Source organism: the organism of the source record quoted next, unplaced genomic scaffold, assembly GCF_019419815.1.
Source record: "Pyrus x bretschneideri cultivar Hongxiangsu unplaced genomic scaffold, Pyrus_bretschneideri_v1 Contig27, whole genome shotgun sequence".
NCBI classification, from domain to species: domain Eukaryota; kingdom Viridiplantae; phylum Streptophyta; class Magnoliopsida; order Rosales; family Rosaceae; genus Pyrus; species Pyrus x bretschneideri.
The window spans coordinates 17,319-40,410 of record NW_025999579.1 but is presented as its reverse complement, the minus strand read 5'-3'; the positions used below and the strand labels follow the sequence as shown (position 1 = coordinate 40,410).

At 35.0% G+C, this 23,092-nt stretch overlaps 2 protein-coding genes and 1 pseudogene across 2 annotated transcripts; 2 read left to right on the top strand and 1 right to left on the bottom strand.

Annotated features, from left to right (window-relative positions):
• The first annotated feature begins 125 nt into the window (after positions 1-125).
• LOC125479041 (abietadienol/abietadienal oxidase) lies at positions 126-7,769 on the top strand. Its single transcript, XM_048588060.1, has 8 exons — positions 126-693; positions 812-961; positions 2,145-2,378; positions 3,222-3,308; positions 6,411-6,489; positions 6,590-6,711; positions 6,847-6,974; positions 7,141-7,769. The coding sequence occupies exons 1-8, from the start codon at positions 133-135 to the stop codon at positions 7,232-7,234; spliced, it is 1,455 nt and encodes a 484-aa protein (XP_048444017.1). The 5' UTR covers positions 126-132; the 3' UTR covers positions 7,235-7,769.
• A 7,820-nt stretch (positions 7,770-15,589) lies between these two features.
• LOC125478946 (sm-like protein LSM8) lies at positions 15,590-17,791 on the bottom strand. The gene is made up of 6 exons (XM_048587862.1): positions 17,678-17,791; positions 16,951-17,030; positions 16,738-16,778; positions 16,545-16,619; positions 16,064-16,116; positions 15,590-15,932 (listed from the first exon to the last, which is right to left on the bottom strand). Exons 2-6 carry the CDS (start codon positions 16,985-16,987, stop codon positions 15,842-15,844), a joined length of 297 nt encoding a protein of 98 aa, XP_048443819.1. The 5' UTR covers positions 16,988-17,030; positions 17,678-17,791; the 3' UTR covers positions 15,590-15,841.
• A 1,912-nt stretch (positions 17,792-19,703) lies between these two features.
• LOC125478837 lies at positions 19,704-22,568 on the top strand (annotated as a pseudogene).
• Positions 22,569-23,092: the final 524 nt, after the last annotated feature.

Below are 23,092 nucleotides of genomic sequence, written 5' to 3'. Positions count from 1 at the left end.
AATCGATCGTGTTGTATTAGTGGTTGTCGTGTGTGTATACATACACACACACACACATATATATATATATATAGAGTCAATTAAGTTAACGTCAACCGATACATTTTTCTGGCAGGTTCCGAAAGATAGGAAATGGGAAACCTTTTCCCAGCTGCGACCTGCCTGCATTTGATCTCCACAGTATTGTTCATTTCTTTTGTTGCAACGTTTTTGGTGGTAAGGATCAGAAAAAGAAAGCTCAAGGTTGGCCAATTGCCACCAGGAAGAAGAGGTTGGCCAATCGTTGGCGACAGCTTCAATTGGTACAATGCGGTCGCGAGTTCCCACCCCCCTCAGTTTGTCGAACAACAAGTCCAGAAGTTCGGGAAGATATTCTCATGCAGTCTGTTTGGAAGATGGTCTGTGATATCAGCAGATCCAACCTTCAACCGCTTTGTAATGCAGAATGAAGGGAAACTGTTCCAGTCTAGTTATCCAAAATCTTTTAAAGATTTGGTTGGCAAAAATGGTGTCATCACGGTGCACGGAGAGCCACAACGAAAGCTCCACGGAATCGCCTCCAACATGATGCGCCTAGACCACAAACTTAAATCAAAGTTTAATTTCTTGGACGACATTCAAATGATTATGACTCAAACTTTGAGCACTTTTCAAACCAATCAATCGATACTTCTCCAGGATGTTTGCAGAAAGGTAAGTTCGTTACATTTTGTCTCCTCTCTTTTCCTTTCTTTTATTTTTGTTAACTTTCTCTTCAATAACTTTAATTAATTCATTCACCAATTTTATTATTGTTTCGTTCTTTTGGCAGGTGGCTATAAATCTAATGGTTAATCAACTTTTGGGAGTGTCGAGCGATTCAGAGATTAATGAGATGGCTCAACTGTTCTCCGACTTCGTTGATGGTTGTCTCTCTTTTCCAATCAACTTGCCTGGTTTTGCATACCACACTGCCATGAAGGTACACATTTCACAAAGAAAAATGCTAGAGGGACAATATTTTTAGACCACATTTTGTAAATTATATGATGTGGCAATTGATAATTAGATACTCTTTAATGATTTAAACTATGAATTCAATACATTATATGTCACATAATTTTGTCTATAAAATAGGATTCAAGCAAATAGTTTCTATGGCATCACTATTTCACAAATATTAACATATATTTAAACTTTAAGATATTTCATCGTCCAAAGGCTGAAATTGTATCTTATCAAAACACATATAATTTGCTTTATTATTATTTCATCACGATCATCAATTGTCACACTAAAAGATTACTAATTAACCTTAATTTTCTTGTATCCAACCCATGGGTGAAATCTTCACGTCCATGCTTAACATACTTTTACCGTACAAAAATTATTCTCGTAATCATCTTCTAAAGATCATTACTGTAAAAAATCATTCAATATAGGGATCATTTAACCATACATATGCATTGTACAATAGACATTTCATCATGAGGAACTTTTTTTTTTTAATCAAAATTGTCAATTTGTTCAACACATATAGACGACAAAATGGTCACCATATAGAAGGATTTTTTACATAAATGATACTTAGATGATGATAAAAAAATGAACGATTCCAATTGATTATGATAGTTGTACATTGGAAGTACGTTATTACAAGTGGGGTTTTTTTTTTTTGTTTTTGGGGGGGGGGGGGGGGGGTGGTGGTGGTGGGTGAATGGACAAATAGGTTCACCCCATGGGGAATGCACATATCTACTCTTTGTGAATAATGTATCTTCACCGTACAAATTCATAATAGGAACCGTTTAATTTTTTAATCTTCATTTAAAGATCATCCCTACAAAAATATCATTTCGAATCGGATATTGTTTAGTCATTGAAATGGGTGTACGTGTCCAAATTTATGATGAACCGTCCATTTATTTAGTATATTTAAATGACTAAATGATCTATGTGATACAAATGATTTTTATAGGAATGATCTTGAAATATGTTATTTGCAACGGTATGCAAGTATCTTCTTGTAACAATATTATATAAACAGCTGACTCTTTGTCTAACTGTACTTTCTCTTGCCACTGTTGAAAGAGATCCCAAGTTTGAATAATTTTCACTTTTGTAGTAATCAACTGTGAGCCAATGTGTGATTAATGTTTTGGCAGGCAAGGGAAAACATCATAACCAAGATAAATAGGATAACGCAAAATCACAGAGAACAAGGTGAAGTTGGCAATGGCGTCCTTGGAAGACTATTGGAGGAAGAAAGCTTACGGGATGAAGCTGTAGCAGACTTCATTATCAACCTTCTCTTTGCTGGGAATGAAACAACTGCTAAAACAATGCTATTTGCAGTCTATTTCCTTACTCAGTGTCCCAGAGCAATGAAACAATTAGTGGTACGAACCTAACTTTTCCATATTGCTAGCTAGGTTCCTCGTCTTATTGTGTTACGCTTTGCTGCTAATTAATGGTAAAATTGGTAACATATTGTAAACTTTTTTTTCTTAATATTACAAAGTAATTGAAGTTTCGTCTTAAAATTAATTGGCAATATAGTTTATGGAGAGTAAATTAACTCATTACGTGTGTACGTATTTACATGTTAGATAATAGAATCTCACATTAGAAATATAGCAAAATAATACACAACATATATGTGGGAGGTTTACTTCTAGTATCATTGAAACCTTTTATAATGAAACTGCACATCAAGCAATATGTGGGTAAGTTAGGGACAAAGAATAGTTATGTTGATGTGGACCATACAAAGGCTAAAAAGTTTATCCTGGTATCAAATCATGTTCTTGTGGCACGTCCTGGCTTACTGGTCTTAAACTTGCTTTCTAAAGTTGGGTTTCCAAAATTTGCGCTAACTCTAGCATAGTGTTATTGAATAATTAGGCCTTCAAAAAAGTTGTGTTGGGTCTAAGGAATGATGATGCCCGGGCTCTTAAAAAGTAGTTTTAGCTCTGACATAATAAACTGATTAATTTTATATGTGAAAATTGATTTTTCGTGTGGGATCATTCATGAGTGGGCATGTTTGGAAAAATAGACTCTCACATGGATAGAAACGTGTAAGCAAGATCAGGCATTGATCACAGATCATAAATATACTCATGGCATATCAAATATTATCAATTTAACATGTACATGGTCAACTCTATCATTTCTCTCTTTATAATTAAGATCCCTTGGATGTAGAAGCAAGTTATTCATTTAAAATTGATTCATGACAGGATGAACAAGACAGTTTCCGAAGCAAACCTGTTGGAGAAGAAACTCTTACATGGCAGGATTACAAAGCAATGTCTTTTACTCAATGTGTATGTATCAATTCTCTTTCAATTTTATCACCAAATACCCTAATTATGACGCATGCCGTGATCTCATATCAAGTTTTTATCTTCCCTAAATTTTAAAGGAAAGAAACTCCAATTTAAACGTACGTACCAATCTGAAAATGAACTTGGGGCCAAGAATCTGAGACACATATGAGCTTTTCTATTAACTTATCAAATGTAATTGTTTTTTCACTACAGAAACAGAGGTAATAGTCACTTAACGAAGCGTGTAATTAAGTAGTTAATACAGAAAGCGTGATAAAACGTCTAAAAGTGTGAGTCCCAGATTATTAAAGAATGAACTTAGGCTAATTTTTTTAAAATTAACTTATAAAAAAAAATTATGTAGACTATCGTAAATTAATTTTATGAAGATTTTAATCTAAAAATATTTAAATTCCGATAAATATTGAAAAATCATTAATGGATACATGAAACACTATGGAAGAATATGAAAATCATGATAGAGATGTATAAACACAAAATACATGAAACACACAAGATACACAGAACACATGTGAATGACACACAAAACACATGTGAAGGACATACAAAACACATGATAGAGATGAAGCACACACAGAACACATGACACACACGAAACACATATCAAAATACGTACATACAAAACACATGAAACACATGAAACACAAACCTACACACATGAAACTGAAACCTTCAATCGTCCTCTATATAAACACATGTTGAATATCAAACCATCACACAACATATTCACCAATCTTTCAACTTTCAAAGTGTTTTTGTTTTCTAAAAATCCTCAATATCTCATCAATGGGTGATAGAAGAAAGTGTAGCCTGGCAATGCAGATGACACAATACCAAGCAAGCCTTGACAATGCAGATGCAGAAATGATCAACGCAGAAGCCGAATTTGCAAACTTGCTTATGCAATATAAGCACCATGCCGAATCTAGCTATCGTGGCTCTGTTATGGGGCGTTCATTTGTGCAGCGTGATAGAAGAGTGTCATGACCGAATGATGAAAGATTATTTCATCAAGCGTCCAAGATATCCTGCTCATGATTTTCGAAGGTGGTTTTGGATGAGAATAGAGCTTTTTGAAAGCATCTTGAACGTAGTTGTCAATCATGACCACTACTTTACAAGGAAGATAGATGTCGTAGGCCGACAAAGTCTATCACCTCATCAGAAGCTCACATCTGCATTTCAGATGCTAGCTAATGGGTGCTCTGCAGACTTAACTGACGAGTATTGTCAACTTGTCGAGACTACTGCTATTGAGAACCTGAAGCGCTTCTGTAAGGCAATTGAAGTCATATATAGAGCCATATACCTCCGCAAGCCAAATCTTGAAGATTTGAAGAGGCTTCTACACAAGGCAGACAAAAAAGGCTTCCCTGGCATGACAGGAAGTCTTGATTGTATGCATTGAGAGTGGAAGAATTATCTTACTGCTTGGGCTGGCCAATTCAAAGGCCGTCATAACAAGCCAACCATTGTGCTTGAGGCTGTGGTGTCTTATGACACTTATATTTGGCATGCATTCTTCGATACTTTTAGATCAAACAACGATATCAACGTCCTTGTGGCATACTTTTACAAAATTTCCTTTTGCTTACCATGTAAGAACTTCTTCCTCTCTGGAATGTATTTGTTAAGGTCCTCCATCATGAAATTAATTTTGAACCTCTCTTGCTCCTTATCCCCTTCTTCCTTCATTTGCAAACACATTTAGACCGCTTCTTCTTGCCTAGAGCTATGACTTTCGGTCAATCTTGCAAATCCGGTAGCAATGTGTGCACTCATCGGCTCTTGGGACTTCCTTTTTCTCTTTGCTTCCTTTTTCTTATCTCTTCCTAGGGGCCTTGTAATAGAAAAAGTTAGGGTCATTTCATCGACACCTTCATTGACACCTTCATCTCCATCATTTGTCGGTGCGGTTTCACGTTGAAATAATCTTTCCCATTGTTGGTCCGCATCGGTTGCCCACCTCGGACAATCCTTGAGGACGTCCCAAGCATGATGCAACTTCAAAGGTTGATTTTTTGGTGTTACTCTTGTCTTGTAAATTGCCAATGCTTTGTTGATAACCTTCCATCGATCGTAAACACCACCACCTCCCCCCCTGTCGCCTTTTCACTTTTCATGGAACTTTTCAATGATTTTATCCTATAAAACCTTTTTATTTTGATTCATGCCAACTGCACCATCTTCGCTAATAGAAACCCATGCCAAGTATAAAGCAACATCTTCCTCACAGGTCCAATTACGACCTCTAATATGCTCTCTTGCCATCTTGAAAAATTTAGAAATGGGAAGAAATGTAGAAAGAAAAATTGGAAGAATTGTATGAGAAAAGTGAGTTTTGTGTGAATATTTGAACAAATACATATGTAATTATAAAGTTTTTGGGTGAATTTTGAGTTAAATAATTTTTTTTAATTGTTTTAGCCTATTTGATTTAAATTTGGGCCGTTAGATTTTTTTTTTTTTTTTTACCGTTAGATTTGATTATATTCGATCTCAGCCGTTGGATTCAACAAATATATAAATATAAAAGAAAAAAAAAGAAGTTTGAATCTAGGCTACCAATGGCCTGTTGATTCCATCCGTCGGATCAAAAGAGTCGTTGGCTCGCTTGGGGAACGTGGCCAACATGCCCACGTGGATGGGGCCTAATCGGTATGAATGCTCACGTGTCGTGCGCGTCTGGCAAGTGAGTGGGTGGGTGGGTGGGTGGGGGGGGGGTTTTGGTGCACTACTACCCGCTTTCAGTCAATTCGGTGGGGCCCATATCGAATCCTGGGCTAATTTTTGGACGGAGTTTGGCTTTTGGCTTTTAGCCCAAACATTTAGGTTGGGTTGGGTTGATTTTTTTTTTTTTTTTTGGGGGAGGGGGGGGGTGTGGGGTGAATAAATGTTAAAATTTGGCTTTTAGCCCAAGGTTGGGTTTGGTCTTATGTAATAGCTATTCAAGTACCAACCACATTTGCACAACGGAAGTTGCCCCCTTTCTTGTAGTGTCTTCCAATATACTAATCATGATAGTATGATGTTTGTGTACCAGCTAGCATTCCTCGGTAATCACTAATATATGTACAGGTCATTGATGAAACACTTCGACTCGGAGGAATTGCAATTTGGTTAATGAGGGAGGCAAAAGAAGACGTTGTGTACCAAGGTATATATTTTTCTTTAAGAATTCATAAAGCTACGTACGTAACGTACGTAATTCGATTGGTGTATTTTAACCGTGTTGTCGTGAATGTTTTTGTTGGTAGACTATGTTATCCCCAAAGGATGCTTTGTTGTTCCCTTCCTTTCAGCGGTTCATTTGGATGAAAATGTGTACAGAGAATCCCTTACTTTCAACCCATGGAGATGGATGGATCTTGAAAATCAGGTTAATTAGTATCCAGATAGAATATTCTTTCTATATGTAATGTTCTCTCTCATATGAATTAATATTACATTACATTTCTTTTTCTTTTTTAGTTAAATATATAGTAGTACGTGTAAGTCACAATTTTTTGTGCAGGAGAAAAGAAATTGGAGAACTAGCCCGTTTTTTGCACCCTTTGGAGGAGGAGCCAGATTCTGTCCGGGGGCTGAGTTGGCTCGCCTTCAAATTACCCTTTTTCTCCATTACTTTGTTACAACATATAGGTAATCCTCATATAATTTACAAGAACTTGAGTTAATATTAAAGAAATATCATACAATCACCAAAAACAGTAAAAACCTCCATGCACTAAATAATATATTCTTCTGAAAATCTTTATAGTTCTTATAATCCCAACTTATTTAAACCGTATGGATTTGCAATCTGCAGATGGACCCAACTAAAAGAAGACCGGATGTCATTCTTTCCCTCAGCTCGTTTAGTGAATGGCTTCCAGATCTGCTTAACTAGACGGTCGACATGAACAAGTGGGGATGAAGTGCAGGGATCAGAGTTATTCATATTTTTTTTTTATTTGTAATTTTCATTGTGTACACACTCCTATTTCTTTTTCAATATATGTAACTAAATTGCTGTAACAAAGACTTCAAGTGATCCAAAAATTTATTACTCCATCAGTCAAAACAAGCAAGAAATTAATACTACAAGGGCTATTTCATTACGCCATACATCAATTCGAGTGTCATTGGTTCGGTGATCCCCACAATGAGCCAGCCAGCTGACACCTAATTCGCATGATCTGGACGGATTTGGCAATGACCGGACGGATTTGGCATCAACAACTCGGAAAGTTTGTTCCCTGTAATAGTGTGGCTTCGCTCCACCTGTACCTGATTGGGCGAAAGATGCCCCATTTTCGAATATATCTCCTGCCGAGTAAAATATCCACGTGTTCTTGTTCCCAAAGCTGTCCTTCCTCCAAGTGATATGTGCATACGTAATATGCATACGAGAATATACTTGTTAGTTTCATGAACACATATGTGTGGTGTGTGTGTGTGTGTGTGTGTGTGTGTGTGTATTGAATCATGAAAACCCGATATATATTTGGGTCACCTCTTTATTGTTTAACGATTTTGGTGCAATAAAGAGGTTTGCATCACTCTTAACGCTAGGAGTTGAGGAGTGCCTGCGTAAATTGAACATGTAGAGTGACGAACCACACCAGTTAAAAACCATCAAAGACACTTCAAATAATTGAAAAATGAGTGTAGAAACCCAGTAAATGAAGAAAAAAAAAGAACAATTTAAAGTGTGAATATTCCATGAACATCTTCTTATGAATTGTGAAGAAACAAACTATCAGATCAGAAAAGATAATTAAGAGGGAGAAAATTTACTGTGTGAAGATAGGTGTAATTTGAAATTGAGAGGCAATAAAGACAATTTTCTCAACTTGGTAGTTGAGAAAATTGTAGAAATTTGAAACGTAATTTTAGCACGCTTTCATGATTTAATATTTTAAACGATATCTTCATCGATATCAAGATCAAGATATTTATCAACATTTCTCTAAATTTGGATTGGCTATAATGTCTATCAAAACCAAAACTTAAATCCTTGATGGTGGTTGGTGGTGGCAACTGTGAAAACGGTATGCAGTGGCGGTGTGTGGTGGTAGTGGCAACTCATTATTTAGTTGTTTTGTATTTTTTATTTTTTTTATTTTTATAAGCTCTTACTCATGAAAATTTGGAAATGACGATTATTTACATCGAATTTAAACTTGAGAATTGAAGGTGTCAAATTCCAAGATTATTTTCACGCATAAATTTTAAATTTCTATGTTTATAAATCTAAATAAGGAAATTTGAGAAATCTATTAATTTTTTTTTTTTTTTTGGATTAACAAACTTATCAAAAGTTAGTTGCCAATAAATGGAACATTTTTTTTTTTTTTTGGAAATACTAATTAAACACACTTTTTTTTTCCTTCTACATAACCCTTCTTAATCTAGTTTGTTTGGTTTATTCAATTCAATGTATTAGTTTTTTCCTTCTCTATCCTCAATACCGGTTTGGATACATTATGATAGACAATTGAATGATCCAAACTTAGCAAAGTACGAGTTGATGTGCAGTATCTTGACATTCTAGTTACCAATTCAAAGTATAACACATTGTTTGGATTAGAAAATTTAAGATTATTAAGGAATTTTAAAACGATTGAAATTGAAATGATAAAATTTTATTGTCTAGAATTTGTGAATTTTCTTGTTTGGCCAACCTAAAAGAATAATGGAATTTGAATACGTACTTTGATATTTTTAAACTCTCACTCATAAAAATTTAGAAATGATACATATTTACGTGGAATTTAAACTTGGGAATTGAGGGTCCCAAATTCTAAGTTTTTTTCCACGTGGAAATTCTAAATTTTAAATTTATATGTTTATGAATCCAAACAAGAAAATTGGTGTATGTCAATTTATAAATTCTAACTTTTATCAAAATTTCAAGTTCAATTGATGTAAGGTTAAACTTTATGTTCCTTCAGCTTTGAGGTTTTTGTCCTACTTTTTGGTGTTTACAAATGTTTAAAAGGAACTAATATCCGCACATCTTTTTTCTTCTCGCGCAATCTTGTTTACTAAATAAACAAAAATGTGTAGAAGAAAAAAAGATGTGCATAAATTAATTTCCTATCAATGTTAATGATAGGATTTTTAGTACCTGCGTACTTACAAGAATACAGGGTAATTGTAGTATAATCACTCATGCAAGGTTGTCACATCCCTCCCTGGGCCCCCACCACATCCTGGGCTTGACTTCATCGTAGTACGATATTGTCCGCTTTGAGCCTTGACCATGCCTTCACAGTTTTGTTTCTAGGAATTCACACGAGAACTTCCCAGTGGGTCACCCATCTTGGGAATGCTCTGGCCTCGTACTCGCTTAACTTCGGAGTTCCTACGGAACCCGAAGCCAATGAGTTCTTAGAAGGCCTCGTGCTAGGTAGAGATGAGAATATACATATAAGGTTTATAAGATCCATTCCCCTGGGTGATATAAGATGTTACAATCCACCCCCTTAGGGCCTGACGTCCTCGTCGGCACACTTCCGGTCATGGATTGGTTCTAATACCAAATTGTCACATCCCGCCTCAGGCCCCCACCACATCCTGAGCTCGACTCCACTGTAGCACGATATTGTTCACTTTGGGCCCCGACCACGCCCTTACGGTTTTGTTTCTGGGAACTTAGACTATAACTTCCCAGTGGGTCACCCATCTTGGGAATGCTCTATCCCCGTACTCGCTTAACTTCGGAGTTCCTACGGAACCCTAAGCCAATGAGCTTTCAAAAGGCCTCGTGCTAGATAGAGATGAGAATAAACATCTAAGGCTTACAAGATCCATTCCCTTGGGTGATGTGGGATGTTACAAGGTTGTTGTCGCCAAAGATTGTTTGACTAATTCGTAAATAAATCAACTCTTAATTAAATATTAAAACAAATTTTTATCAAAGATTTGAGATTTTTAAATTTAAAATGATTAAATTAACAATAAAAGAAATCTAAAAGTTTGGAAATAATAGTAGCAAAGAAGAAAAACGTTTTTAAATTAAAATCAATTTAAAGAAAAACTAGGGCTTAGCCCTCACCGTTACAATCATATGCAATTATACTAATTACTTATGAATTTCCACATACATGCCTTGAAGGTTAGGTTTTCCTAATGCATATTTTTCTCATGATGTTCAAGCGAAAACATATATCCTACATGCAACCCGTCTGTGATGTTCAAATCAAATATAAACATGCAAGACTCATTAAACTTTGTGAAAACCTTTTAAAAAACCATGTAACCCTTAAAAGTGTGATGTTCGCCTTAAGTGAACTTACAATTATTAATCACAAGAAGCCATCCTCAATTTCAGGGGTGATGTTCCAACATAAATTGTATCAAATTACTTGTCTAACAATCCTAATGGTGATCAATCATTAAAATATATAGATAGTTTTAATCACAATGATTAATAATTCAAAGCTAGCATGCATCAATTCATAATCAAATTAATAAAATCACATATTCATGTTAAGGCTCATGGCCTAACTCTAGCAAAAGGAATTAGTTATGCATACTTATAATAAAAATCAAAGAAAATATCATTAACTAGAAAAAGAATGAAAACACCTTGTAGGTAAAAAGTCTAAAATTCTCCAAACTTGCTAAATTCTCTCAATGTTGCATTCATTCCCCTAATGGCTAAAAAGCCTTATTTATACTACTCCCAATTAAAACCCTCATAGAAAAATGTCTTAGAATAAGACTAGGGAACCAAATAAATTGAAATAAAATAAGAAACATAATCCTAAATTGACTTGGTAAATTCGCCCAAAAATCTGCACAGCAACGTTCCATAACAGCTCCAAAACTAGCCCAAAATAATTGGATTTAAAGCTTGGACTATTCTGAACACTTCTCCAGAAGGTCACGAACCCATCTGAGGTCATCTTGGACTCCAAAAAATGCATCAAAGCCCAAAAACGTCACTTTTGAGCAACGCACACTGATTCTTTAATAAATCGCCAGAAAATAATCGTTTGGTAGAAAAATCCCAAATTTTGAAACGAACAAGCGAAGAGACACAAGAACGTCCTCCAATTTGAATCACTCCAAAATTATTCCGTTTGATCACGTTTTGCACCAGAGGAAGTCGAATATCCTATGTTGAAAATATAATAACAAAATATCAAAATTCTACAAAAATAATGACCAAATTGTACTAAGAATAGAGTAAAATATATAATATAATATTGATTCATTAGTTAATATAACCATACCCAATCAAACTGGAATACTTTTCTTGGTGGTCTATCGAATTCGGCATTCTTGTTATATTGACTACAATTTTTCATCAGCATAGGCTGAGTTTGCACAAACCAAATTTATTTTTAGGGTTTTTATCACAAATGATCCCTGAAATTGACCATCACCATCAAGATGGTCCCTGAAAATGAAAATCAATTAATGTAATATCTGAAAATAGGTGTCGCAAATCAATGTGGTTATTCTATTACAATTCTGTTAAAAATCCTGTTAAGTGCTGATATGGCACATAAATGGGTCCCATAAGTCTTATTTCTCACAAATGGTCATGAAATTGACCTGTGACATCAAAATGGTCCCTAAAATTAACATGCGACATCAAAATGGTCCCTGAAAGAAATTGAATATCAATCAATGTAGTCCTGCAAGTAAGTGTCCCAAATCAATTTAGTAATTCCATCACAATTCTGTCAAAAATTATGTTATGTGCTGATGTGACACAAGTGGATCACACAAGTCTAATTAAATTTAAAAAAAATTACAAAATAAGTTTAATAATTTAGTAGTTAATTAGAAGTTGTGAACCCAAAAATTAGGCATGGCAATTTCTGACACGACCCGATAACCCGACACGACACGACACGAAATTAACAGGTGTTTGGGTTGACACAATAACAAATCGGGTCTTATCGGGTAACCCGATAAGCACCTGTTAAGATAACGGGTTGGTTCGGGTATACACGTGGGTAACACGATACACGATAAGCAGAATATTATTTTTATAATTTTATAACCCTAAAAAAATACTGTAATAATTATATACATTAATTTTACAATTTTATACCCCTAAAAATTATAATAAAATATATATATATATATATTAAATTAACTATAAAATTTATAATAATTATATATACTATAATAATTATACTCCCAAAATATTAAGTCTATCTATAATAATTATATATATATATATATATATTAAATTTTATAAAAACTATAATAATTAATAATTAATAATTTAATATGCATGATCATGCATTGCATATTTGCATGATTTTGCATCCATTGAAATTTGATGCGTAAGATGTGATTTGTTTCCATTCAAATTTCAATAATCAATTTTTTGCCATTGCCATTTGCCAACTTGCCGCCCTTTTTGAAAAAAAAAATGGAGGGAAAATAAAAATGTTAAGAAAAGTTGAAAATAAAACAAAAAAGTGAGGGAATTAGAGAAAGATGTTGGAGGGAAAAGTGAAAATGATAAGAAAAAGTTGAAAAGGTAACAAAAAAGAGAGGGAAAAATGAAAATTAATAGAAGTGGTGAGAAATTTTTTTTTTTTTTTTAAGTTATTAACTTTTTATCACACACATGACTGTCATGACATATCTCACTATTTAACGGTTATTTTAACTCCGATTTTGATGATTTTTTATAACTACACTCATTGACCCTATATGAATACAATGAATGAATTTGATCTTCAATTTAAAATATTTACACAAGTGGATACCACAAAATCTTATGTTATACTTAATGAAAGTATAAATAAACTCTAAGTGTTAGTCAATCTATCGTTTTACGAATTCTCCAAAACTAATTTCAACGATCCAAACCGTCAAAATTGTTTGTATATGCTTGGAGATCATATCAGCAAAAACTCACAAAAAAAAAAACATTCAGAGATCAAGTAACGGGACAAAGCTTTTCAACGGTTATAAAAGAAAAATCACGATTTAACGGTTATTTTAACTCCGATTTTGATGATTTTTTTATAACTACACTCCTTGACCCTATATGAATACAATGAATGAATTCGATCTTCAATTTAAAATATTTACACAAGTGAATACCATAAAATCTTATGTTATACTTAATAAAAGTATAAATAAACTCTAAGTGTTAGTCAATCTATCGTTTTACGAATTCTCCAAAACTAATTTCAACGATCCAAACCGTCAAAATTGTTTGTATATGCTTGGAGATCACATCAGCAAAAAATCACAAAAAAAAAACATTTAGAGATCAAGTAACGGGACAAAGCTTTTCAACGGTTATAAACGAAAAATCACGATTTAACGGTTATTTTAACTCCGATTTTGATGATTTTTTATAACTACACTCCTTGACCCTATATGAATACAATGAATGAATTCGATCTTCAATTTAAAATATTTACACAAGTGAATACCACAAAATCTTATGTTATACTTAATAAAAGTATAAATAAACTCTAAATTTTAGTCAATCTATCGTTTTACGAATTCTCCAAAACTAATTTCAACGATCCAAACCGTCAAAATTGTTTGTATATGCTTGGAGATCACATCAGCAAAAAATCACAAAAAAAAAACATTTAGAGATCAAGTAACGGGACAAAGCTTTTCAACGGTTATAAACGAAAAATCACGATTTAACGGTTATTTTAACTCCGATTTTGATGATTTTTTATAACTACACTCCTTGACCCTATATGAATACAATGAATGAATTCGATCTTCAATTTAAAATATTTACACAAGTGGATACCACAAAATCTTATGTTATACTTAATTAAAGTATAAATAAACTCTAAGTGTTAGTCAATCTATCGTTTTACGAATTCTCCAAAACTAATTTCAACGATCCAAACCGTCAAAATTGTTTGTATATGCTTGGAGATCATATCAGCAAAAAATCACAAAAAAAAAAACATTCAGAGATCAAGTAACGGGACAAAGCTTTTCAACGGTTATAAATGAAAAATCACGATTTAACGGTTATTTTAACTCCGATTTTGATGATTTTTTATAACTACACTCCTTGACCCTATATGAATACAATGAATGAATTCGATCTTCAATTTAAAATATTTACACAAGTGAATACCACAAAATCTTATCTTAAAAACAAAAACTCTTTATCCTTGCACATTTAATATTTGTAATAGATTAGTAGTGTATGTATTATTTTTTTATTAGGCTTTTATTTTTGAGTGTAGATATAGTACTTGAATGAGAAATGTTTTAATGTTTTGAAGTAATATTTACGTGGCAATGTGTGGTATGTGCAAATTTAAAAAAAATATATTTTTTTCTTAACGGGTCATAACGGGTCATAACGGGTCGGGTCACTTTACTCGTTGGGTAAAGTGACACGACCTGTTAAGGACCCGTTAAGATAATGGGTGTGACACGACACGACCCGTTAAGATAACAGGTGTTACACGAAAACGACACGAACACGATAGACACGACCCGTTTGCCAGGCTTACCAAAAATTAGTCCTATAATCACTTTCGATCCTAATCCACATTCTTCTACCTCCTTCGCTGTTTATTCTCTAAAAAAAATCTCAATACATCCACCTTTACACACTTCGACACAATTCACCTGGATTGAAATCACCTTTGGTGACGACATAACTGATTGGCAACGACTTCTGAAATATCAACGTTAACATTTAGACGATCAACATTCTCACAACCTTAATCTTGGAGAGCTTGTACAACGCTTCCCTAGTGGTCTATTGACTCAAAGAACAGCAAGGTCTGCCTTGAGATAATGAGGTTATAACTGAGGTGCGTATATTGTTGATTGGAAACTAGTTCCAAACCCCTCTTAAGATTTGATTAAGCCTTGTGCCTTTGAGAATTTATGGAAGGGATCTCTCTTTGGAGTATATCCTAGTATAAGAAAAAAAAAATTTCATTGTGTAGAATTGTGGCAGAAGGATTATATTGAATTTACAAAACAAAAATTTTACAAAATTATGGCAGAATGATCATATTAATTTGTGACTCCTATTTTCAAGGACTACATCTATCGATTTTCAATTTTAGAAACCATCTTTATGATGTGAGTCAATTTCAAGGGCCATCTTGATGATGTGAGTCAATTTTAGGAACCATTTATGATAAATACCCTTAAATCTTGTGAGGCTCATTTATGTTCTATATCAGCACTTAACGAAATTTTTAACAGGATTATAACAGAAGGACCACATTGATTAATTTTCAATTTCAGAGACCATCTTGACGGTGAGGATCAATTTCAGGGACCATTTGTGATAAAAACTCTTATTTTTATAATGTACTTGGCTACCAAGTCATAAAAAGGTAGCAAATTGTAAGATTTTTGCTAATAATTCTGCTTGATTACATCGGAGTTTCAGAAAATGATACGACTAGAAAACACTTTTGAAACCTATTATGCATGGACATAACAAAACAGAATCTCATCCTTGTATACATGCCACAACATTTATTTGGTAGGTCACAATTCATCGAGTCTACAACCGCTCTGATTTTCATGCTGAATCAGTGGATGACAGGCTTAAGGGGATAAGCTCTCATCTTCGACCACTCAACGGTAGAATCAAGATCTGCATCTAATTCCCCAACAATGCTTCTGCAACAATTGGAAGATACTGATAACTTACAAGGGAAGTACATACATATATTTGTAGAAACTCATTCCAAATTACTTCCCTCAACCCATTGGAAACTATCATAAATAGAATAAAAGTTTTTGACACTTACATGTTGTCACCTCTGATTATATACAACCCCAACACGAGTTGCTGAACACCCTCCTGTCAGTCAGAAATACAAGAATTTTTTTTGGGTCAAGTTGATGATTCCATAGCAAACCCGAAAACTGACTGGGAAAGACAGATAAGTAGGAAAAAAGTTGTGCCACCAATTAAGAAATACAAGTTAACCCAGTGCCAGTGGGACAATAAAACGAATGTATGCTTTGTATGTGCTGATTTGGAAACCATATATAAACCCGAATTAGCATGATATGTAGCAGTAGAGATGAAACACAGAAGTATTATTCAACACTTAAGATCCTCAATGTCATGAGGAAAACAACAAATGCTCAAAATTGGGAAAAATCAGAAATACTTCCGCCTGCCAGAAAGTAGATTCCACATCCCTTTCCTTCTGTCCAATTACAAAAAAGAGTAAACAAAGATGACGCTAGAAAGGGGAAGCTTGTAACAGTGAAGATGCAAACCTTTGTAGAGAAAACACGTTCATGAGATTCATCGAGAATGATATTAGTAGACTGGTCAAAGCCTTTCAAGACTCCCTGAAATAAAAACAAAAAATTGTTCACAAAAAATCGATTCGATTAATAAGATGTAAAAGGTACATTTGAATTTTGGTAAGGCGCAGAAGGTGCATTTTTGTGTTAGTGTGTAATATACCACAATATTCCGTCCATCATTTGTGATAACTGAAATTGTTTCTGCACATAGAAATGTTGTTAAAGAGAGAAACTTGAACTGCTCACAGCATATATACTGCATTAATGGTGCACAAACTTGGGCTATAGGATAGAAGGATTAACTATATTCATGCATAAGAATCAAAAGCATCGATATTTGAAAAATAATAAAGGAGAGTGAAGGATTTCATACGATCAACGAGTGACTCAAGACCAGGGCCACTCGACATATTTCTGAGTTTTCTGTGCAAGACTTGTAATGAACAAGTTTAACTGCAAGAGAGAGAGAAATTTCAGAATCAGTAACACCCATCTAAGGGAAACAAAATCCATAAAAAACACCAAGAAATTTTTAAAGTTGGAGCCAGGAGACATTCATTGTAGCCTTATAAGGGTAAAGGTAATAAAGGGTATATTAGTGTTATAGATAATCCCAAAGATCAAACCTGACACCTCCAATCCCAACCAGTCTTTACCAAGACATAATCTTTCATTTTTTCAATAACAAAAAACGGAATTAACATACAATACAAAACCAGTCACCACATCACAGCAATTGAGTTGAGTGTGCCGTTGTAAAAAAACAAAATCTTTCTTTCAATAGCAAAAGCCGTAAACCCTATACACAACAAAACTAAACTTTTCCTGATTTCAAGTTAATGCTTTCCGAAAACTAAAGCATAAGCTTGTCCCTCCTAGACACCGACAGTTCTCAAAATCACCATTCCTATCAGTAAATAATGAACCTGTAAAACACCCCGAAGCGCTGAAGTGTTAAGCCTTCGGAATTTCGCTTGAAAAACAAATAAATAAAATCGATACCAATTATTACAGTCGCAACCCCTAGTAGCAATACATGTTCAAGCTTGAATCACAAAGGCCAAAATACTGCAATAACTTTTATCCGAAAGAAGACATACCTTTGAACAGCAAAGATTAAACTGACTGATATTGCTGATGTCGGATAGAAGAGGGAAAGTTGAAAGAAAATTGAAGAACCAAAAAACCTAAAAGCTGAAATACCTGGGGTTGGTTAGGATCACACTTTGTGTTACTGGGCCTGGAAGGCTAGGGTGGGCCTTTGGACTCCTAACTTTAATGTGACTATTTAAGAAAACCCGGCAAGGCCATTTGGACCTGGCAGTGGTACGGGCTTAAATAAATATTGATGATGTTAGAGTAACCCTCTATTTAAAATATTTTTTGTAGATCAATTTGATCAGATGTGGCAGTTGATAGATGGTGTTATTAAAAGAGAAACTAATGAAAATGGTTTGAAAATTTTGAGTTTTAACGATACAGACAAAATAAAGGGTAAAGTGAATAGTACCAGGATTAAATTTTTAGTGTAAAAATATGATTTTTCGTTAAAGTGAACAATACTGGAAGCTTTTTGTTAAAATTCCCATTATTAAATCACTGATAAAAAAGTTCAACCATGGCACATCATGTAATTAACAAAATATAATTTAAATAAATAGTATCTTTAACATTTTTACCAAGTAAATAACAACAAAGAGCTTACCGGCAAAAGTGAAAAGTTACCCACCTTCTCCCTCCTTGGTAACAATAACTGAATAATTAAGTTAATACATATTCTTATTCCGACCATAATGTAGTATGAACTATGAAGTGTGACAAAAAGAAAGACATGAACTATGAAGTTACATGTAAATTTAACTGAGTTGAAGCTGTTCATGGTATGACAACAACATAAATTTTTCGTATGTTCAGAATACGGGATAGTACATCACATATCAGTATAAATTTTTCAAGTGTCTCTTCAATTGTATAATAATATGTGGTCTATTGGATTATGTTCCGAATATACTGTAAAATCCCTCACAATAACAGTATTGACAGGGACCCACCGACAGCGTAACCTATTACGGAGCTGAGCTGGAATAAGAATCTTGACAACATGTAAAGTTAATATATTGTTGGTGCAACTGCGTTGCATCACTTCCCACGGCCTTTGACATTCCCTTGCTACTAACGATGTTAATATAATATACCGATATATTTGTCGATTTATCTTCTGAACTTGTATAGAGCTGATAATTTATTTTCCAAACTTTAATTTTAGCTGATTACTCTCTTGAATTTTTATAATTAACCAATTTTCCCCTTGAACTATAATTTTAGCTGATTATCCCCTTAAATTTTTGTAAATAGCCAATTTCCCCCTATTATTAGATTTTAATAATTTTCATCCAATTTTCCATCCATCTTTATCATGGAAACAACACATAACAATTGTATAAGGGCAAAAATGATGAAAAATTGAATGAATTTTTCTTAAAATCTAACGCCAGGGGGGGGAATTGGTTATTTATAAAAGTTCAAGGAGGTAATTGGCTAAAATTCAAGTTCAAGAGGTAAATTGGCTAATTAAAAAAGTTTAAAAGGGTAATCGGCTAAACTGAAAGTTCAAGAAAAAATTTGGCATTTGCATACAAATTTAGAGGTAAATCAACAAATACCTTATAATATACGTTTCATTGCATATTGTAATCTCATATATGGATCCTTGCCTACAATTAAACTTGGGAAAATGGGATATATATATTGTTGGTGCAACTGCAGTGCATTACTTCCCACGGCCTTTGACATTCCCTTGCTCCTCGAGATGTTAATATAATATTCCTTTCATTGCATACTGTGTCTCATATATGGGTCTTTGCCTACAATTAAACTTGGGAAAATGGGGGCTAATGGTTCACAAACTAGTCTAACATTAGCTGTCGCGTTGTTTATAAAATGGATATCTTTGCAACCCATGCCTTGCCCTCTTCGTCAAACAATCATAAAAATTAATAAAATAACGAGGATATGACGTCCAAGCAGGCTAGACACAACCTGCTTGACATGATTATGTCTTACTTTCTCGATCGCCATTAATCAATCCCATGATCCATCTTCTTCATCGTCCTCCTAGTCGTCGTGATGAATCTGCGTAAAACTAAAAGCGCACTAATTGTTATTGTGATGCTGATTTTATACAGAGAGAATCCATTAACATCAGCCTGTGAATTTTGTTACATCTTCTTCAGAAGTTGATGAATACTACCCAGAAGAAAGAGACGCGCTGTTGAAGCTGAGAGATTCCGTAAGCTCGAACTCCAATTTACATGGGAACTGGAGCGGTCCGCCGTGCATCAACAACAGCACCAGATGGGCTGGTATTGCTTGTTCAAATGGGCACGTTGTTCACATTGCCCTCCAAGGAATCCAGCTGGCAGGTTCCCTTCCACCCGCATTTCTACATAACATAACTTTGTTGAGCAAACTTACCCTTTCAAACAATACTCTCTCCGGCCCTCTTCCAAATCTCTCAAATCTGGTTTACTTGGAAGATGTGCTTCTGTCTTACAATTACTTCTGGGGTTCAATTCCCTTGGAGTATACTGAGTTGCCTAACCTCAGAGTGCTTGAGTTGCAAGACAACTTTTTGGATGGCAAAATTCCACCTTTTGGCCAGCCCACGCTGAGAGGATTCAATGTTTCTTATAATCATCTCGTGGGTCCAATTCCTCAAACGGGTGTGCTGCAAAAATTCCCAATAAGCTCCTACTCTCATAACTCAAATCTTTGTGGAATTCCTTTGGAGACACCATGTCCACTAGTTCCACCTCCATCTCCATCTCCGGCCGTCATTGCGCCATCTCCTTCCTCAAATATTATTCCACCCAAGAACAAGAACAATCTCCAAATGTGGAGTGTTGCTTTGATTGCCACTGCGGCTGCGCTCGTTCCATTTATCGTCATATTTGTTTTCTTATGTTATCGCGGGAAGATGCAAACAAAAGAAGCGGCAAAGGAGGAACAGGCAGGTATATATGTACCACTTAACCAACACCTTATAATGTTCTGTGATACTACCCTATATGTGTGTGTGAGTGTATGTGTGTGTATATAACGATTATTGGTATCGAATGCACATTAGTTGATGAAAACCTTAATGAAATGGAATTTATCACATGAAACTGAACTGATGAACTGCTTTTTCACAACTATAAATATATATATATATGTATGTATGTATGTATATATAGTACTAGTAGCTCTGCATTAATTTAAATTTTTTTGTCTTTTGTCCCGAGCAATAGGAGATGGTTCGTCAGGGTGGGTAGAAAAGAAAATGCCAGATTTGGAGAGGTTGGGGGATCCTGAAAAGAGGGTTGAGTTAGATTTTTTTGACAAGGAGATGCCAGCAGCTTTTGACCTGGATGATTTACTAAGGGCATCTGCACAAGTGTTAGGCAAGGGGAAACTTGGCTATACATACAAAGTAGCACTGGAATCAGGTCTTGTTGTCATCGTGAAGAGACTTAAAAACATGAATGAGTTGAGCAAAAAGGAATTTACCCAGCAGATGCAATTGCTAGGAAATCTGAGGCATGAAAACCTTGTACAGATTCTCTCTTTTTACTATTCCAAGGAGGAGAAGCTGGTCATCTCTAAGTTCGTCTCTGGCGGCCGCACTTTGTTTCAACTCTTACATGGTCAGTTATTAACATTTTATTCTTTCCCATGAAAATCACAATTAATTAAGCATCATCTGGTTGCTTATAATTATAACTTAATTGTGAAACTGAGTTATGTTAACTTGATTCATGCATGCACGTGTGGTGTCTATATATATATATATATAATTGCTAGAGGACAGAGGAGTAGGAAGAGTACCTTTGGATTGGGCAACAAGACTGTCGATAATCAAAGACATAGCACAGGGCCTCACATTCCTTCACCAATCCTTGCCTTCCCAAAAGGTCCCTCATGCCAACCTCAATTCGTCTAATGTACTCGTCATCCAACGAAGAAACAGCCAAATCTACGATTTGAAGCTTACAGATTTCGGATTCTTACCACTCCTTGCCCTCGCGAAAGTCCTCCGAGGATTTAGCCATCAGCAAGTCACCAGAGTTTGCTCAAGGGAAGAAGTTGTCTCAGAAAGCCGATGTCTATTGCTTTGGTATAATCCTACTGGAGGTTGTTACTGGCAGGATCCCGGGTGAAGTTTCTCCGGGAAATGATGAAACCTTCGATGATCTTTCCGATTGGGTTAGAATGGTGGTGAACAATGATTGGTCTACTGATATTCTGGATGTAGAGATACTGGCGGCAAAGGATGACCACGATGACATGTTGAAGCTGACACAGATTGCGCTAGACTGTACAGACATGACACCAGAGAAGAGGCCTAAGATGGTTCAAGTATTGAAGAGAATACAAGAGATTAATTCACTCAAGATCCAAGAAATGACATGCATAGAATAATGAATGTATTATTTGATTTTCATAGCTATTACTATTCCAATCTTAATGATTTTGAAAGAGTTATGCTCTGCTGCATCAAGTGTGTTCCATCCAAATGTGTAACAACTATAACAAACCACAACATAAATGAATCGAGTCCTGTACACTACACTAGCTCATTAAGGCGGGAAAGCTTGAACTTTTCGATTATTATGGTTTCAATTCTAGCAATTACACAGCCTATTTATTTTTCAAATGAATTTTCTTAATACTTGTCTGACGTTATATGTTTTGGACTTTTTTTTTTTTTGAGAAGAAGTACGATATTCATTTATTTGGAATAAATCGTACAAAACTGAGGATATGTTACAATCTGTCCATAATTTTTCACGTTTCGTCTTTAATGGCCTTAATTTGTGAGCCATTGGGACCCACAATGAAATTTGGTCCCCTTGCTTTTCCCCCTTTGTCCCGTGACACCTCCCCTTCCCCTTTCTTTTCTGTTATTTGTCTCTCCCTCTCTAACTCTCACTTCTCTCTACACTCTCTACTTCTCTTCCTCTCGGCCTTCTCTGGAACAACCTTCCCCGAGGGCTTTTCACACAAAAAAACAACACAATAACGACAACAACAACCCCACCATCACCGCTGTGAACATAAAATCGAAAGAGGACCCTCCAAACCCTTCAAAACTCGCTGCACAGTGTTCACCACTGTTCACCGAGTTTTCCGATGAGTTCTCACCTTCTCCGGTGAAGGTAAGCTTCGAAACTGGTCCAAAACTTGTAGATTGTGTCTTGGTGTGTGTTTGGAAGTAGTTTTGAGAAGTTTTGGTGATGTTTGGACGTAGGAAACTCACGGGGAAAGCTTCCCTATTTTTCCAGCGAGGATGCCACTTTTGAGCCATTTTTTGGCCAAAACACGATGAGTTAGCCATTTATAAATGTACCATTCTCTTTGCATCATCGAGAAGTATGATTTTTATTTTTGAATCATTCAATTTTGTTGAGTATTGAAGAAGTTATAAACGTTTTAAAGTTTACCCAGTTTCTGGCAAGTTTCCCTAGTTTTCCCGC